This window comes from Pseudopipra pipra, chromosome 28 (assembly GCF_036250125.1).
Source record: "Pseudopipra pipra isolate bDixPip1 chromosome 28, bDixPip1.hap1, whole genome shotgun sequence".
NCBI lineage: Eukaryota > Metazoa > Chordata > Aves > Passeriformes > Pipridae > Pseudopipra > Pseudopipra pipra.
The window spans coordinates 4,789,530-4,806,181 of NC_087576.1; the positions used below are offsets into that span (position 1 = coordinate 4,789,530).

At 49.7% G+C, this 16,652-nt stretch overlaps 1 protein-coding gene across 10 annotated transcripts in view; it reads right to left on the reverse strand.

The window, feature by feature from the left end:
- The window catches only part of AAK1 (AP2 associated kinase 1), an 84,185-nt gene that overhangs the window by 46,658 nt on the left and 20,875 nt on the right, over positions 1-16,652 (reverse strand). For all 10 annotated transcript variants that reach the window (XM_064637718.1, XM_064637717.1, XM_064637716.1 and 7 more), the window contains exons 3-6: positions 11,760-11,878; positions 9,684-9,792; positions 6,461-6,603; positions 845-966 (exon numbers count right to left, since the gene is read on the reverse strand). In XM_064637718.1, coding sequence (XP_064493788.1) covers positions 845-966; positions 6,461-6,603; positions 9,684-9,792; positions 11,760-11,878 — 493 coding nt within the window. The remainder of the gene's footprint in view (positions 1-844; positions 967-6,460; positions 6,604-9,683; positions 9,793-11,759; positions 11,879-16,652) is intronic.

Below are 16,652 nucleotides of genomic sequence, written 5' to 3' on the forward strand. Positions count from 1 at the left end.
GTAATTTCTGCTGTGGCACTTTGCCTGCTGCTTACCTTGATCACAGGAAAGCATCACTAAAGGCAGAGGTTTTGTAGGCTTAAGGGTACAAACAGGGCACTCCAAAGGGACTGCAACACTGGATTAGGAGAGCTCTGATGACTCCAAACAAACAAATCTAGGAAATCCAAGCAGGTGTAGCTGCATTCTAACAAAAAGGAGGCTCTGCACACATCTCTAACCAGCCAGGATGTTGTACTGACAGAGGTGGCAAGTTGGCAGCAGTGATGTTGTTAAAACTAAAGCAAGACCAAGGACCAGGAGTGTGCTCCATCCCTGATCCAGGTCCTGCTGAACTGCAAGGGAAGTCCCCTTTGCAGAAGCACCCAGGAGCACCAGGATGCTGCCAGGACAGCTGGCTGTGGATGGGACAGGAGAAGGAGCTGGATTAAATCCCTTCCAGGGCTTGACACTTCCCATGCAGAGCCGAGATGGGGCCCTGAGTCACTGCACGGGTTTGTGAGGAAGGACAGGGATTGTGTCATCCCTGCCTGGCAGCTCAAAGGAACCAAGAGAGATGAAGGACAGAGACAGAGTGACCCCACACAGAACAGAACAGGTCACTGCCTGCAAGGTGGGGCAGCTCCTCTGCATTACACGCTCAGTCCTTCAGCTCCAAAGCAATTACATCAAACTCAATTTACTGTTCCACCTTCCCCCGGGCACTCATTTACCTGCAGCACACACTGCCATGCAGCACGGCCAAGCTGCTGCAGCAGGCCTGAGCAGAATTAATCCCAGCACAAGACAAAATTATCCTTCAAACACAAACTAGGCCCGAGCTGAAAAGGCAAAGCACACTTACTTTTTGATCTCCTCCTCGACCGCGTTCACCCCCTCCGTCTGGGGGTTCTGGAATTTGTTGGTGGCACTCCCGAAGTCACACAGGACATAGTGGCCACGGTCGTGCAGCAGGATGTTTTCAACCTACAAGCGTCACAGACAGACACAGAGTCACTCAGACACAAAAAATATTCCGGGTTTTTTTTCCACAAGCCAAGGTTTTCAGTGCCTGAAGACATCTCAGACACATCTGACATGAAGGCGTAACACGACAGCAAAGCAAACAGGCATCGAGCCTCTGTCACAGCCCCTAAAATAGAAGTCAAATGATGGAAGCACAGTTGTAACACTGCCTTCTATTCTGCCACCCCTCCCTTCTCCTCCTGCAAGCACACTTCTGCCTCTGCCAGGACTACCAGGACAAGAGCAGTGGCCTGGCATCTCTGGTGCTCAGTGTCCTTGTGCTGCTGTGCCCCTGCTCTGGCATCTGAACAGGGCACAGCAAATCCAACTGTCCCCAGCTGTGCAAAGGGCTGTCCACGGGACAGAGAGGAGGCAAACACATGACAACACACACACTTCTGTACTGTGTGAAATTCAAACACATCTCTAGGCCTTTGCCTGCACTCCCCCTGTCCCTGAGGGTCTCGTTCCAAAATGCTCACACTTTAGGTGCCCCTTCTCAGAAGGTGTTGGGTACAGTCCCTGAACAGGGGCTGGAACAGCCAAGGTTCCTCCAGGCTGCTGAGATGATCCCTTTCCCTTCAAATATTATATGGTACCTTGAATCAGGCAACTGAAACAACTACTGAAACAAACACCTGGGACAGTTGAAAAAATAAATAAACTCAGCAGAAACACTGCCTTTCCCTCAATACTCACACTTAATCATGCATTAAAAAAACCTAGCAAACTGCCTGAATGTTTCAACACAGACTTGAAACGTGTAAAACCCTGGGTTCAGATCTCTGCTTCGGCAGAGCAGCCCTGTGTTCCCACTCCTCATCTGTACAGAGGCATTAACAGCATGTTCTCTGGAGGGAACACACAATTTTTCATGTCTTTATCTTCAATCAGTGTCAAATGCTCAGATACAACAGCGAAATAAGACACACTGCTCACACAGTTCAGAAAAAACCCCACATAAGCGTTTGCTAACAAAACTCTTTGGAAGTGGAGCTCCCCATCAAGGATGAGCCTTACAAGAAGGAAAGAAAAAGGAGGAGTCAGCATTTTAAGCATCAGAAAACGCAGCCAAATTAGAGCAGCTGAGGGGGAGAAGGCTGGCTTGGAACCAAGGGTTAAACACCCCCCTTCTCCCCCTGCCATCCATCTGCTTTGAATAAAGCACTGCACACAGATGTTCTCCCCAGCACATCCACACTGACTGTTATTCCCTCTTCGCTGCAAATACTCCTCAAGCATTGCCAGAAGAGTCCTCCCTCTTTATCTGGTTGAGAAGTCTGAGGTGATTTTTCACTGAAACATCCTGCAAGGTTTGTTAAACGTCAGCACTGGACTATCCAGCAACCAGGTTTGGTCAGTAACTGCCACCAAAAGGAAAAAATAAATACAGCAAAACAAAGCTCCTGAATCACTGCTACTGCCTGCCAGGCCAGAGAAAAGCGTCTTTAAAAGGAGTATGGAGGTGTCTTCTTCTGGTCAAACTCCCAAAAAGCTGCACTCCAGCTCCCAGCACTGCTGAGCATTTACAACTCTGGGTGCAACCTTCGACATAAAGTCAGACTTAGACCCCAAACAAAAACCTTTAAGGGAAACAATGAGTTGCTTTAAGTTTTGTTGGTTACAGAGCGTAGCTTCAGTCTTTCCAAACTAAATGCTTCTTTGCTAAAACAGAACTAAAGTATAAAACCCCCTGCACAGACATGCTGGGAAGGGATAAGGACTGGGGCTTTAAGTAGTAAATTCAACACCCATTACCCTCTCCTGAGAGCAAGGGCTTTAAGGCGAGTATTCCTAAGCTCAGGAGGTGATTTGGGAGGGATGCATGACCAGGGCACACTTCCTGACTGCTTTCCAGCACCTTCAGATCTCTTCAGAGATGTTTCAACTGCCCTTTCTCCCCTGGCACTGCTCACTGTTCCCCTCTGACAGCTCATGGAGCATTTCCTGGCACGGAGCGAAAGCCACGTGGCACCTCAGAGCACTGACTGATTTTGGCACAGGAACACTCCAAACATGGCCAACAGGAGGGTTTTACCATTACAGGACTGAACAATTCTACATATCACACTCAACAGATCCAGCCAAAGAAATCCCAGGCTTGTTGGTGGCATCAGGGCAAGACTTGGCATTCCAAAGAGTGATGGAAGGCAGAGAGGTGAGAGCAGCACAGTGGGACTGTCTGATCACACCACATAAGGGCTAAGAGGAAAGCAGGTGAAACTAAAGCCTTATCCTGAGAGCACAATCCCCTGGGCACTGCAGAAAGTAGGGGAAGGAAAGGAGAAAGAGGTTTGCATCAACAGCATCCTCTGGGCTGCCTGACGCAGTTTTTGGTGCATCCTGCTGTGTAGCTGCTACAAGGGAAATCATCTGCTCATCTGCCATCCAGTCACCTGCTCCTGGAACCAGGGCGTTCAGACCACCAGAAGCACCACAGGTAGAAATGGGAGACCTCTCCCTGCAGAAATCCAAGCTGGTTCTAAGTTGGTGCTCTGAACAACAGGAGTTATGAGATGTGAGACTGGAAAGACGAGGTTAAATATAAAACAAGCCACGCAAACAACTGCCCCAGGTACGGGGTAGTTGTGTAAATCAGGATCATCAGCCCTAGGCAGATTTTGCCCTTCCTCCACCTCACTAAACCCTGCTCCTCTGGGGTCTGACAGGTCTAGTTTCTTATCGAGATTCCAACACAGCAGCAGAGACTTCCCAGCCAGGGTGATATAACAGATTGCCATAAGGTCTGGCCATTTGTTCTGCACTGTCAGAAGGCCTAAACTAAAGATACAGGAATTGATCTTACCCCAGAAAGGAGAACAAAAATAAACTTTTTAGGACTGGCCTGCAGCAGCAGTGGCCCATGAACCCTAAGGGTGAGGAAAGTCCCTGCAGGAACCAGTAAAGATTATACTGCCAGTGAATCCTCCTCAGAGGGGTCTGGACTGGGGCACCAGCAGCACACAAGAGGCTTCTGCATTTTAGGGAAAAAGTTGCATCAATATACACCTGGTTTTGTGGCAACCAAAGCAGAAGAAATGAAACATCCCAGCCTGAACTGGCAGCTGGCACAGCACCTGAGTTACTCAGACCAGGCAGGAAAACCTTAACACACAGGGGTGACACGGGATCCTCTCGTGGTCCTCACTCGCAGTGAGATGGCCCCTTTTGCCTACAGAAACTCTGGGGAAAGGTGCTGTTGTCCCTCGGTCACTTCCCACCAGGGAGACTGTGCCAACAGGAGGTGGTTCTGCTTCAGGCAAAGGCTGTTGGGTTAATTCAAAACCAGAGCCACAGGCCACTGAGACTCCTCCAGCTGCGCTTGTCTGAAAGGGCTGAGAGCTCATTCACAGGATCCCTGCTGCTGGCAGGAACCTCCAGCACCAGAGACACATCAAAGAGCTGCAAGGCAACAAAAGGCCTCCAAGCCCCAGGCGGCTGCCTCCAAAATCAACATCTGCCCCCTCTTCAGCAGGGTTATGTTCACCCCAAGAAAACACCTAAGGATGGACACCCTCCTTACACCCAGAGCCTGTACAGATCTTCTTTGGTCCTTAGTCTCTCTTGGCTTTGCAACTCCCCCTTGACAGTTTTAACTCAAATGAAGTCAAAATATATATAAATCATTAATTCTGCATTCGTGCCTAGATCCCCAGAGGTCCCCACGACAGAAATAATACACTATTCAACCAGAAAATGATTCCAAGCAGAGAAGAGCCAACTCTGACTCTGGGCACAGCTTACCAAGAGCCAGGCCTTGCAAAACCTCCCTGATCTAGGCAGTGGGAGCTGACTATCAGACCCCAACAGCCCATTTCAACTGCAACTCAGGGCAGAAAGTAACACTCAACTCACTAACCCAGCACAGATGTCCCAGATTCATTCCCAGGCCACACAATGAGTTTGTTCTTTGTGAAAAACCCCAGGGATTCACTAGAAAGGTAACGGCAGGGGTTGATGTCAGCTGGAGAGGTTCCTGTTCCTCAGAGGATGAGGTTCCTCATCCTCTCATCCCAGTTTTCCTGGCCTACACAAACTTCTGCAAGATGCCCACAGACTTTACCAGCTCTAAACCCAGGCCTCAAACTGATAGGAGACCACCTGTTTCCCTCTGGAAAAACACACACAGGAGTTATTTCTCTGTCCAAACCGACTGAGCAGTGGAGTCCCCATCACTTCAAACGTGCCAACCCACCCCAGACCCCGCCGATTCCTGCCCCTGCCCCACCTGGCTCTCCCTGGTACGGGGGCATCTTTGGCTCCCAAAAAACAATGCAGCACAAACAAACATCTGTGAGGGCTCTGAAAATAGAACCTGCCCCACAAAGCACATCTGAATTTCAAATCTGCTCAGCAGCCTCCTTCCTTCTTGGCTGAATATTTTATTCCGGCATTTTACGAGCTCGTTGAGAGGAAAGGGAACATCTTTTTGTTTGCTTGATTACAGGCATGGGATTTTTCCCAAGCTCTCCTTGCAGGCCCAGCCCTGTTCCCAGCTAAGCATGCACAGTTTTACAACACACTTTCATGGTCAGAGCTCTAGAGGCCAGTTCCAAAAGCTCCTAACAACTCCTGCCCCACGGCCAACACCTCCTTTTAATGTGGGTCCAGGTAACAACCTCATAGCATATTTTTTGTGAACAACCTTAAATCATCCAGGGCGTTTCAGGGGGTAGAAAGTCACTGTGAATAATTCATCAAGTACACTCTGGCACGTGTGCAAACCAGAATTATTCACAAACATTTGTGTTTAAAGAGATCTATAGATGGTAAACATATGGTGAGCAGCAATGAGAGGCTCATTTCTTTTTTTATCTTCCAATAGAGAGGTGTATTCATGCCCACTTTTCCTCATTACTAACGAGGGAAGCACGGCACTGGCGTAGGCAGCAGGCAGACAGTGAGGATCACAGAATCACAGAATGTGCTGAGTTGGAAGGGACCCACGAGGATCATCCAGTCCAACCCTCAGCCCTGCACAGGCCCATCCCCAAGAGTCCCACCCTGTGCCCCAGAGGATCATCCAAACCCTCCCTGAGCTCTGGCAGCCTTGGGGCTGTGCCCACTGCCCTGGGGAGCCTGGGCAGTGCCCAACCAGCCTCTGGGGGAAGAACCTTTCCCTGAGATCCAACCTGACCCTGCCCTGGCACAGCTCCAGCCGTTCCCTGGGTGCTGTCACTGGTCCCCCAGAGCAGAGCTCAGTCCCTGCCCCTCCTCTGCCCCTGCCCAGGCAGTTGGAACTGCAGTGAGGTCTCCCCTCAGTCCCCTCTTCTCCAGTTGAACACACCAAGTCCCCTCAGTGTCCTCACAGGGCTTCCAATCAAGGCCCTTCCCCATCCTCATTGCCTCCTTTGGACACTCTCTAAGGGCTTAACATCTTCCTTATATCCCAAACTGCCCCCACATCCTGGGTTATTCCGACACTCCCTGCTGGCCCCTGGAGCACAGAGCTCACCTTCAGGTCCCTGTGGATGATGGGGGTCTTGCACTGGTGCAGCCTGGCCACGGCCTCGCAGGTGTCACAGAAGATCTGCAGGACCTCGCTCTCGGAGAAGCCGGTCTGCAGGCGCTGGTTCATCAGGTTCACCACCTGCCCTCCTGCACAAACAGCACACAGGGTGAGCTGGGACAAACAGCACACAGGGTGAGCTGGGACAAACAGGCACACAGGGTGAGCTCAGACAAACAGCACACAGGGTGAGCTCAGACAAACAGCACACAGGGTGAGCTGGGACAAACAGGCACACAGGGTGAGCTCAGACAAACAGCACACAGGGTGAGCTGGGACAAACAGGCACACAGGGTGAGCTCCCATCAAACAGGCACACAGGGTGAGCTCAGACAAAACAGGCACACAGGGTGAGCTCAGACAAACAGGCACACAGGGTGAGCTGGGACAAACAGGCACACAGGGTGAGCTCCCATCAAACAGCACACAGGGTGAGCTCCCATCAAACAGGCACACGGGGTGAGCTCCCATCAAACAGGCACACGGGGTGAGCTCAGACAAACAGGCACACAGGGTGAGCTCAGACAAACAGGCACACGGGGTGAGCTGGGACAAACAGGCACACAGGGTGAGCTCCCATCAAACAGGCACACGGGGTGAGCTCCCATCAAACACCACACGGGGTGAGCTCCCATCAAACAGGCACACAGGGTGAGCTCCCATCAAACAGGCACACAGGGTGAGCTCAGACAAAACAGGCACACAGGGTGAGCTCCCATCAAACAGGCACACAGGGTGAGCTCCCATCAAACAGGCACACAGGGTGAGCTGGGACAAACAGGCACACAGGGTGAGCTGGGACAAACAGGCACACAGGGTGAGCTGGGACAAACAGGCACACAGGGTGAGCTCCCATCAAACAGGCACACAGGGTGAGCTGGGACAAACAGGCACACAGGGTGAGCTCCCATCAAACAGGCACACAGGGTGAGCTCCCATCAAACAGGCACACAGGGTGAGCTCCCATCAAACAGGCACACAGGGTGAGCTCCCATCAAACAGGCACACAGGGTGAGCTCCCATCAAACAGGCACACAGGGTGAGCTCAGACAAACAGGCACACAGGGTGAGCTGGGACAAACAGGCACACAGGGTGAGCCCCAGTGCCCCAGACACCCTTGTCCTACTCTGCTCCCCACACTGGGGCTCTGCAGGTGGCACATGAGGAGCTCACGAGTTCAAATTAAGCTCATAACAAACCTTCCCCAGTGGCTTTTTGCAGTCTGCTTACTCAGCTTGTTTTGTTCTCATCTCCTCCCCTAAATCCCAGGGTTTGCATAACCTGGGCAGGTGTTACAGCTCACCTGGGCTCCAGGCAGAGCTTCCAGAGCATCACACCAGCTCCCACAGCCCACCCTCCCCTGGCTGTGTCAGCACTCAAGTTATACTGACTAAGCCACATAATTTTCTCTTTTTCTTCCGAGTAAGACTTATTTTGTCCAACTAGAGGAATAAAAGGTTGAATCTGGGGCACCCACAGTCCACAGATTAGCTTGCCACATGTAAGCAAGAGGAGGGAGGGAGGGAGACACTCAGAAAACCCACACACTCAGTGGCTTGGCTGAAGTTGTCAACTGGCAAAGAAATTAAAAATCCATCTGTAACAAGGGAAACTCCAGACAAACAAAACCAAGTTTTCATGAACGAGTCCTGAATTGGCCTCAGCTTTGAGGTTTTGTTGCTGTCAAGGCCTTTCCAAAACAATCCAGAGGTTCTTTCCCCCTCAAAATGCCCCGTATAGACAAATTCCCTTCTGAGGCTTTGGCCAAGCAGAACTGTATCACTCCACATCACAAGTGTCGGAAAACTTCCACGGTAGGAAAGAAAAACTCAGTTTAATAAATAGTACAGCTGTGAACATTTTACACTCAAAGTGAGTGTGGTTCTGCACACAAAGACACTGATTTGGTTTGGAAACCGTTTGCCACAAAAGGAAAATCCATGTGTAACAACCATTCCAGTCTGAGTGCTGCAGACAGAGGCAGGCCTGTGCTCAGCAGAGCATCTGGCAAGAGCAAGCCACGTCAGAAATGCCATCTTGCAGCTCTCCTCCTTTCAGATGGAAGGAAACTCCTTAGAAAGATGGATTTTACTTATCAGCCCCAGCCTTGGCCAATGCAGCTGGAGGAAGTGCCTGTGGTCGCTCAGTTTGCAGTTCCCCCCATGGTGGGCTCTGCACATGGAGCTGGGCAGGGATCCCCTGGCACTGCCAGGCCCACTGACCACACTATTCCTTGGGAGAGTTAGGTTTGAGCTTACAAAGAGCTTACTGAATGATTCCTTCAGCCAAACTACACAGCAGGGTCTTCCTTTCAGCACCAAACAAACCCAGTGCAAGGCACTCAAGATTCCTGCATGACCCAAAGCAGCAAAGAGGACATGGCAGAACAGAAACCTGCACTGCTCATGTTTAAAGGCATTTTAACATCTAGATGCCCTTGCTGCAATGCACTCAGCTTCAGTCAAAAGCCAGACAGGCCCAAAAATACTTATTTGCATTGACTGCCACCATCCAAACCAGCCACAGACTTCTGAGGTCACCTGGCCAGAACATTATTTTTGCTAAACACTCTTCCTGAGAGAGGCACCTGAGCCCAGCACACGCATCATGTTCCAAGCACCACATCCCAGCCACAAAGATCAAAGCTTTGGGACGGCTGGAAGAGCCTGTCTGGCTACAGACAGCCAAGCAAAAAGGTCAGAGGTAAGAGGAATGCTTTTTGGCTTCACATTATCCATGTCACACTTCTTCCAGAACAACCCTCAGTCAGGCTGAAATGGAACAAAGCTTGCAATGCAACATAAAGAGAAGAAAAATTTCATTCCACAGTCTGGGAGCTTTAGAAGAGCCACTTCTTGTGTGGACCAGCCTACAGACAACAGCAACATGTACTTTAGGGTTCTCCTTCACAATGGAAAGGATCCAGGCCTACCCTGGGCAGGAGTAAAGGTGGTACCAATCCCACGAGTAGAGTCCCCACAGCCTCACGTCAGTCCACTTCTCCACCCCCAGTTCTGGCTTTGCTTTGTTCAGAACAGCTTCCTGGCAGCCAAGAAAGGGCCAGGCCTAGGAACAGCTTTCTTTTTTTAAAGGAAGATGCTGTGCAAGTTCCCTGCAGGCACTGAAGGAGCGGCCCACCCATGGCCAACACGCCAAGCCCACACTCACCCCGACAGAAGTCCATGAGGATCAGCACCTCCCACACGTCCCCACTGCTCACGGAGTTGATGCTGGAGTCGATGTACCCGACGATGTTCTTGTGGCCAGACAGGTCCCGCTGCAAGGCACAGAAATTCCAGCCATGAGCCAGCCATGCAGGGCAGCAACCTCCTGCTCTGGTTCCTCCACGCTGCACAGGCTCCTGTCACTCTGGGTTAATCACAACGCAGAGCCTGAACAAACCTGAGCTCTGTCTCTACCTGTTTTCCTTCCAGAAAGATTTGAGACAAACAGGAGAGAAACAGCCAGCCTGGTGCATTAACCTGTTCAGGACTGGTCCAGATTTTGGCACATTCCCAGGCTAAGCCCCCAGAGCTCCTCCTCTGCACAGGGCAGATGGTGATGGTGGCCATGCAGGACATGTTGTACTTATTTGTCTCGTCTGACAAAAAATATCCCGAATCTTCACTATAAAAATCCACTAAACCAACAAAATAAATCTTAACCTTGCTTTTCAAAGTGCCTTATTTTAAGTAACCCGATGGGTTAAAGCACAGGTTCTCGTATCAATGACTTTTCATAGAATCACAGCCTGGTTTGGGTTGGAAGGGACCTTAAACATCATCCAGTTCCACCCCCCTTGCCATGGGGACAACATGCTAAACCTGCAGGGAGAAGTCATTTCTTTGGGATTCCAGCTTCACACACAGGCCAGTCTGATGCTCAGCTTCACCAATAAAGGAAATCAAGGTTCTGCTGGACACATCCTGCTCTGACACTGTAGGGCTGCAAAAACCGAAGTTTAAAATAATTCCTTATTGAAGAAAAGCTGGGAAAGAAGGAATTGTTTCCCTTTAGGACAAAGATGAGTGCCTAGGATCCAGTCCAGGAGCAAGAGGACCTGCTGAGTAAGAAGGGTCCTCCTCACCCTCCACCTTCCAGGTGAGCCACACATTCCAAAGGCACCAAAGACACAGAGACAACAGAAAGCACCAGCAAGTAAAACCCAAGTGAACAAGGTCTGTGAGCACAGCTAAAACCTTTGATGTGAGATCTGATCTCAACTTTTCCCACGGAGCCATGGGGATGACAAACCATGCCCAAAGTTTCAATGTGCTATCACAAACACCAGCACTTCACTTTAAGGGTATTAACCTCATTAAAGCTACTTCAAAAATCACACCCAGAATTGCCACAGGTAAGAGTTTCTGATATGATCATCTACCCCAAACCTGTACCTTATGTGGTAAATTCACAGAACAAGGATTTTATGTATTTTATATTTCCTTCCCCACCTGCAGCTGCTCTAAACGTTTATCAATATCTTTGGATACAACTTCAGAAGTGGCACTTCCCATGTTTACCAGGCTGCAAATCTATTTGGATCATCTCCATTTTGTCTTTGTTCAGAGATGCAAAGTTTAAAACAGCTACCCTATCATATAAGTCCTGTATATATATAATCTAGAGAAATATCCCAGAGCTCATTACAGATACTTTCCCATTTCAAAAGCCCTGACAGTAACCACCCCACAAACACTGTTTAAATCTCCCAACCCCATCGATGCCAAGATAACCTTCATCCTGCCCCAAAGGAGGAGAAGCTGCTGTGATATAGATTTATCTCAGTATGGGGGTCTGCCATTCCTGCACTGATTGCAGTTCAGACACAGCTACATCAGAACCATCAGCCTTTTCTAATGAGGTCTAACAGGTTGAAGACTTTAGCTCTCAACTGAAGACTGTCGGACTGAATTCCAGCATCCCCAGCCATGCTTGCCTCTTCAGCTCTTCCTTTTCCCATTAAGCCTGTTGACACAGGAGCTTTTTTTCTCCCCCCATTTTCCTGAAACTCCCTGGGTTTTTTAGCTACCAGGTTTTGCTTGTCCACTGGAACATTTGAAATAATTCAATATTAGACTTTCCTGGTCACATAACTCCAGGACTCAGGTTTTGCTAAGAAGTCAGTTTTGTTAAGAAAATGCAGTTTGTGACCCGATGTTACAGAGATCAGAGGCAGAAGGTGACCAGGCTCTCCCAGCACTCCACTGCAGTGTGGTGTCCCAGCACAGCCCAGTGACTCACCATGATCTGGATTTCCCTCTTGCAGACCTGCAGGTCGTATTCGTTATTGACGTACATCCTCTTCAGGGCACACTTCACCCCATTGCTCGTCCTCACCAGAAACACTATTGCAAAGCCACCTGTGGGAGACACAAAATCACCCTGTTCATTAACAAAGAAACCTCTTGGTCTTCGCTTCCAACCCCATCCCTGCCTTGGAACAGTCAGGAGAGGGAGGGCACTGAGCAGCTGCCACCACTCCATGGTGGGAGTGCTCCCATGTGCTTGGCTCCAGAGCCTCCAGCTCTGCCCAGACAGTTATTTCTGGGAACTAACAGGGATCCAAGGGGGTAAATCTTCAATCAATGGCAGCAAAGTTAACATTTAACACCTCCATAAAAACACACAGTTACACCGGTTCCTTATCCTGCCACACACTGCTCCATTAACTCCATTATGAGAAGAAAGCTGAAGGACAGCAACGCTGCCTTGGACAGAAATCACAGCTACAGATCACCCACTGAACCACCACAGCCCTAAACTTAAAAGGCTCCCCGACTTTGAAGCATCCAAGTTACATTACAAAGCTGATTTGTGCAGAAGAAACATCTCCCACACATGGTTTGATGTTTGTGCTCTTAAAACAGGACAGAAGAACAAGGGATGAAAAGCCACAATTCATTCTGTGGTCATTGCTATTAGTAAAGCCAGGACTCCCAGGATAAATTGACTTGTTTAGGATGAAAGCCTTTCATCTCTGTCAGCACTGCACCCAAACACAGGGTTTGTATTTGTGGTTCTGGCAGACACAGGAAGGTGACTGAGGATGGGGAATAAAGGCATCAAAGTTTCACACGTGGCTCCGGAGATCAGAATGAATCAGGACAAAGAGGCCCAGGGATCCAAGGAGCCAGAGGTGCTGCAAGGTGGTAAAAAGGGAGGCACGATGACACTGCTGGTGCCACCACTCAACAGCACCTCATTTGCTCTCTGGCACCTCACACTGCACCACACACTCCAGTTAAGCTGCAGCACTTCTAAAGCATCAGCTCACCGGTGAGTTGTGTGTCGGGGCTGCCGTGGCCTTCAGAAGTCCCACAGCAACGAGGGCAGCAGTTGCACACCACAGAAGGCAACTCACACCCCAAAGAATTCCCTTGTCAAAGTCTGAGCCCTTCGGTGAATCTCGTTCTTCACCAGCTGCCAGAAACCAGCAGACCAACCCCACACACAGTTCCACCAGACATGTTTGTACCTGGTGGTTACTCAGCACCTACAGGAGTTGCCTCCACCATGTGACATGTCACATGTGACAAACAGAAACTAAATCTGAGTAAAACTCAGCGTTAAAACAGGCTGCACTTGACGACTCCACTCTTGCAACCACCAGTGCTTACAAGCTGTTAACCAACCAACCACCACAGCCAGAAAGCCCACTGAAGCTTTCACTAAAACTGGGCTTTATTTTCACTAAGAAAAGACTGAAGAAGAGCAAATGGCCAGATCACACTGCTGTGATCCATGCATGACCCTCTCTGTTATCAAATGGCTCTTCTGACATTACAGCCCATCTGCCAAAACAACACAGGAGGTACAGATGCAAACAACACACCTGTCGGCTCCAGAGCTGCCGAACAGAAACCTCTCTTGGCATGCAACCCCCTTGGTTTTATACACCACAGTTTGCCACAGGAACTAGAGCAGCATTGGAAGGAAGCCCCACTGACTTTTAGGAGCAGCCCCAGAGATGTTGCAAAAATATGCAACAGAAGGAGGAGAGGAAAAAAAAGGGGAGGGAAGGAAAAAAAGCATAAAGCATCCAGACTTCAACTAAAAGTCTTAAAAACTACACCCCAGCTGCAAAATGGACATTCCCATGGAGAAAACTGGGACAAGGCCCTGGGATACAACGTCCCACAGCTGCTTCCAAGCCCTCGGAGCCCTGCGGGCCTCCCTCCACACTGCTCACATTCAGACCCCAAAATAACCCCGACTCTCTCCCTGAAGCTGCTGCAAGTTGAGGATCTCAAATTACAACTCATTTCTAAGAGCTCCTGAACCCGCAGCAGTAGCTTTATTGTTCTCCCCAGCCACATTTGCCTCGTTTTTGGAAGAACAAATCCCCACATCCCACTGGGGATCTTTAGCCCAAAGGGTGGCTGCTGAAAAAAGTAACACAGCACTACTGATTTTAATTCCCCCTCTTATAACCCACAGTGGAGCCAGTAAGAGATAAGGGACTCATAACCAACACAGCTTCCCCAATCCCTACTGTCTTAACATTTTACATTTTCCAAAATCACTGGAGAGATCAGGTTTGGATTCTTTTCAATTTCTGTACAATACTTCCATCAATCTCAGACACAATCTAGAGAAAACATTAAGAAAAAAAAAGGAGTTTTTTCCAATTTATTACAGTTCAGTCATCATCAAAACTTTTTTGTAATCACAAGACTTTTTTGGGAGGCCTTTTTCCCCAAAAATGAGAAATCAGCAGTGACCCATGAGAAGTCCCCCCTCCTTCCCAGGGGTTCAGTTCTCTTCTCCCAGCTCCTGGCCAGGCCTGCAGGATCCAGGACCTCTGTTTACAGTGCTGTGCTCAGCAAAAGGAAACACGAGCTGAGCAGCAAAAATAGAGCAATTAAACTTTAGGGGAAAAAAAAAGCAGCTCCACTAACCCCAAGAACCTCCTCCTAAATCCTTGCTTCAGCTGGGTGGGACTGGTGCCTCTTCAGACCAACTGCTAATGCCTCATTAGCACAGGTCCTTTTCCTCTATCTGGATCCTGGGCTAATTAACAAAGTCACCTCCAGAGCACCCTCGTTAGAATATGCACATCATGGTATTTGCTTACAAGCCAACTGGCACAGAAAACTACATTCTGTGCAAGGGAAAGCACAGCTAAAGCATCCCGAGAGCTCAGAGGAGAGAGACATTCAGAATATAAAATATATATATATATTCAGAATATAAAAAATAAATAAAGTGATAAAAATTAAACTAATGCTTTCTGATACAGGAGTGAAACATCAACACAGACACACGGCCTGGAGCATCTTCCAAATGCAGCAGTGACACAAATACAACAGGAGAGGCCACATTCAAGAGGATCTTGCAACATCTGCACTTCTACAAGTCACCCTCGTGCCCTCCTCCCCCTCACCTTTGACTCCTGCAGCTTCAGCTGAGGACACCTCACACCAGCTGTGCACAACCACTGAACCTAGTTGGTTACTTTATTATTAAACTCCCTCTGGCTGCACATTAAAGCAGGACAATTTTGCCCCTGGGAAAAGCAGCAGAGCTCCACCGAGAAACAAGGGCTGATTCCATCAGGGACACAGAGCTTTCCACACAGCAACCCAGAGAAAGGGGCTGTGCTGGCAGAGAAGCAGAATCTGATGATCCACATCCATTGGGGAGTTTTACTTTCAAACAACTCAAACATCCCCTGGCCCACCTGCCTCAGCTAAAGCAGACCACAACATTCCTTCCCAGGTTTTGATGGTACCCAGGATTTAGTCCAGAAAGGCACAACAGAATCAAGGATGTCTAACTCCCCTCAGGTGGTCACTCCACATTTAAACCAGAAGGTGTGAAAAATACCACCCAAATTTGAATTTCTCTGCATTTATTACACCTTCCACTGCTAATTGGCTTCAGCACTCCCAGTCTGACATGCAGAGAACGGGGCTGCAAAGAGTAAAACTGCAGGAGGATGAGGGAAGGGAAGAGGGTAGAGACAGTCCTCACACACAAATGGCTCCAGAAATCCAAGTCCATTGGCAGGACACAGGTCAGTCTGAAGGTTACTGAGAACCTTCCCCCCAGCCTGCCCTCCAAAGGAGCATGGGCAGGCACAGCATTCAGGCTGTCACACATCACACACGTTCACAGGAACAGGGCAGGCACAGCCACGTGCCAGAGCACAGCGGGGCCACAGCAGGAATCCTGCTCCCTCCAGGAGTGCTGGGGCCTGCCAGGCCAAGGGCAGAGCTGAAGGTACATCTGCTCACGGGCTGCTCCTGCCACAACCACTGTGTACCTGAGGGTCTGAAATGGCAGGGATGTCCTTGGCACTCCGTGCCCAGACCTGGACAGATTTCCTGTCAAGTTTTCTGTGCACAGAAGATGATTTGGGAGCTTTGGTCTATCCTTCACCTCCCAAATCCCCCAAATGTTTATTACCAACTGTGCAAAGCAAATGGCACTGGCCCCAAACTATTGCACTGCAGATAAAAGTCGAACACATTAAGGTTGGAGTGAAGGTGCACATGCAGGTTATCTGAAGCATTTGAAACCTTTTTATGGCAAACTGGAGCCAATACTTCAGATTCAGGCCCAAAGAGCAGCTCAGAAGGAGCTGTGCCCCTGCAGGGAGCTCAGGAGCAGCACTGTTGGGGTCAAGCAGCTGGCATCAAACACAGCTCAGGTTTCCCAGCAAGGTGTGACAGGAGAGGGGCAGCAGGACCCACCAGATGCCTGAAACATTCCCTCAGCAGCATCAGCCAGCCCAGCACAGCCCAGGGAGGGACAGAGCTGTCAAGCACCTGGACTGCAGCCAGCGCTGACTAACCAAGACTTTCTAATGGATTTAAGAGTTCTGCTTCCCCCACCAGCAGCATCACCCAGCAGAGGAGGGGCTGTTCCCCAAAGCTGGTGGATGTATCCCAGGGGTTGCAGGGTAAGGGTGGGAGCACCTGCCTGGTCACTGCCCAGCCCACAGCCAGGCTTTGCTCAGACAAGCACCCAGCACCCTCTGAACTCTGAAAGTCTCTCACAGCACAAGGCTGAAATGAATACCCTCACCTTGGCTTTTAACTTCCTAACAGCTGGGTCACCCTTCCTCCTTGCCCATAACAGATCTACAAACCACCACCTCCTCAGCCTCAAGGACCTTCAGCTTCCAGAGCC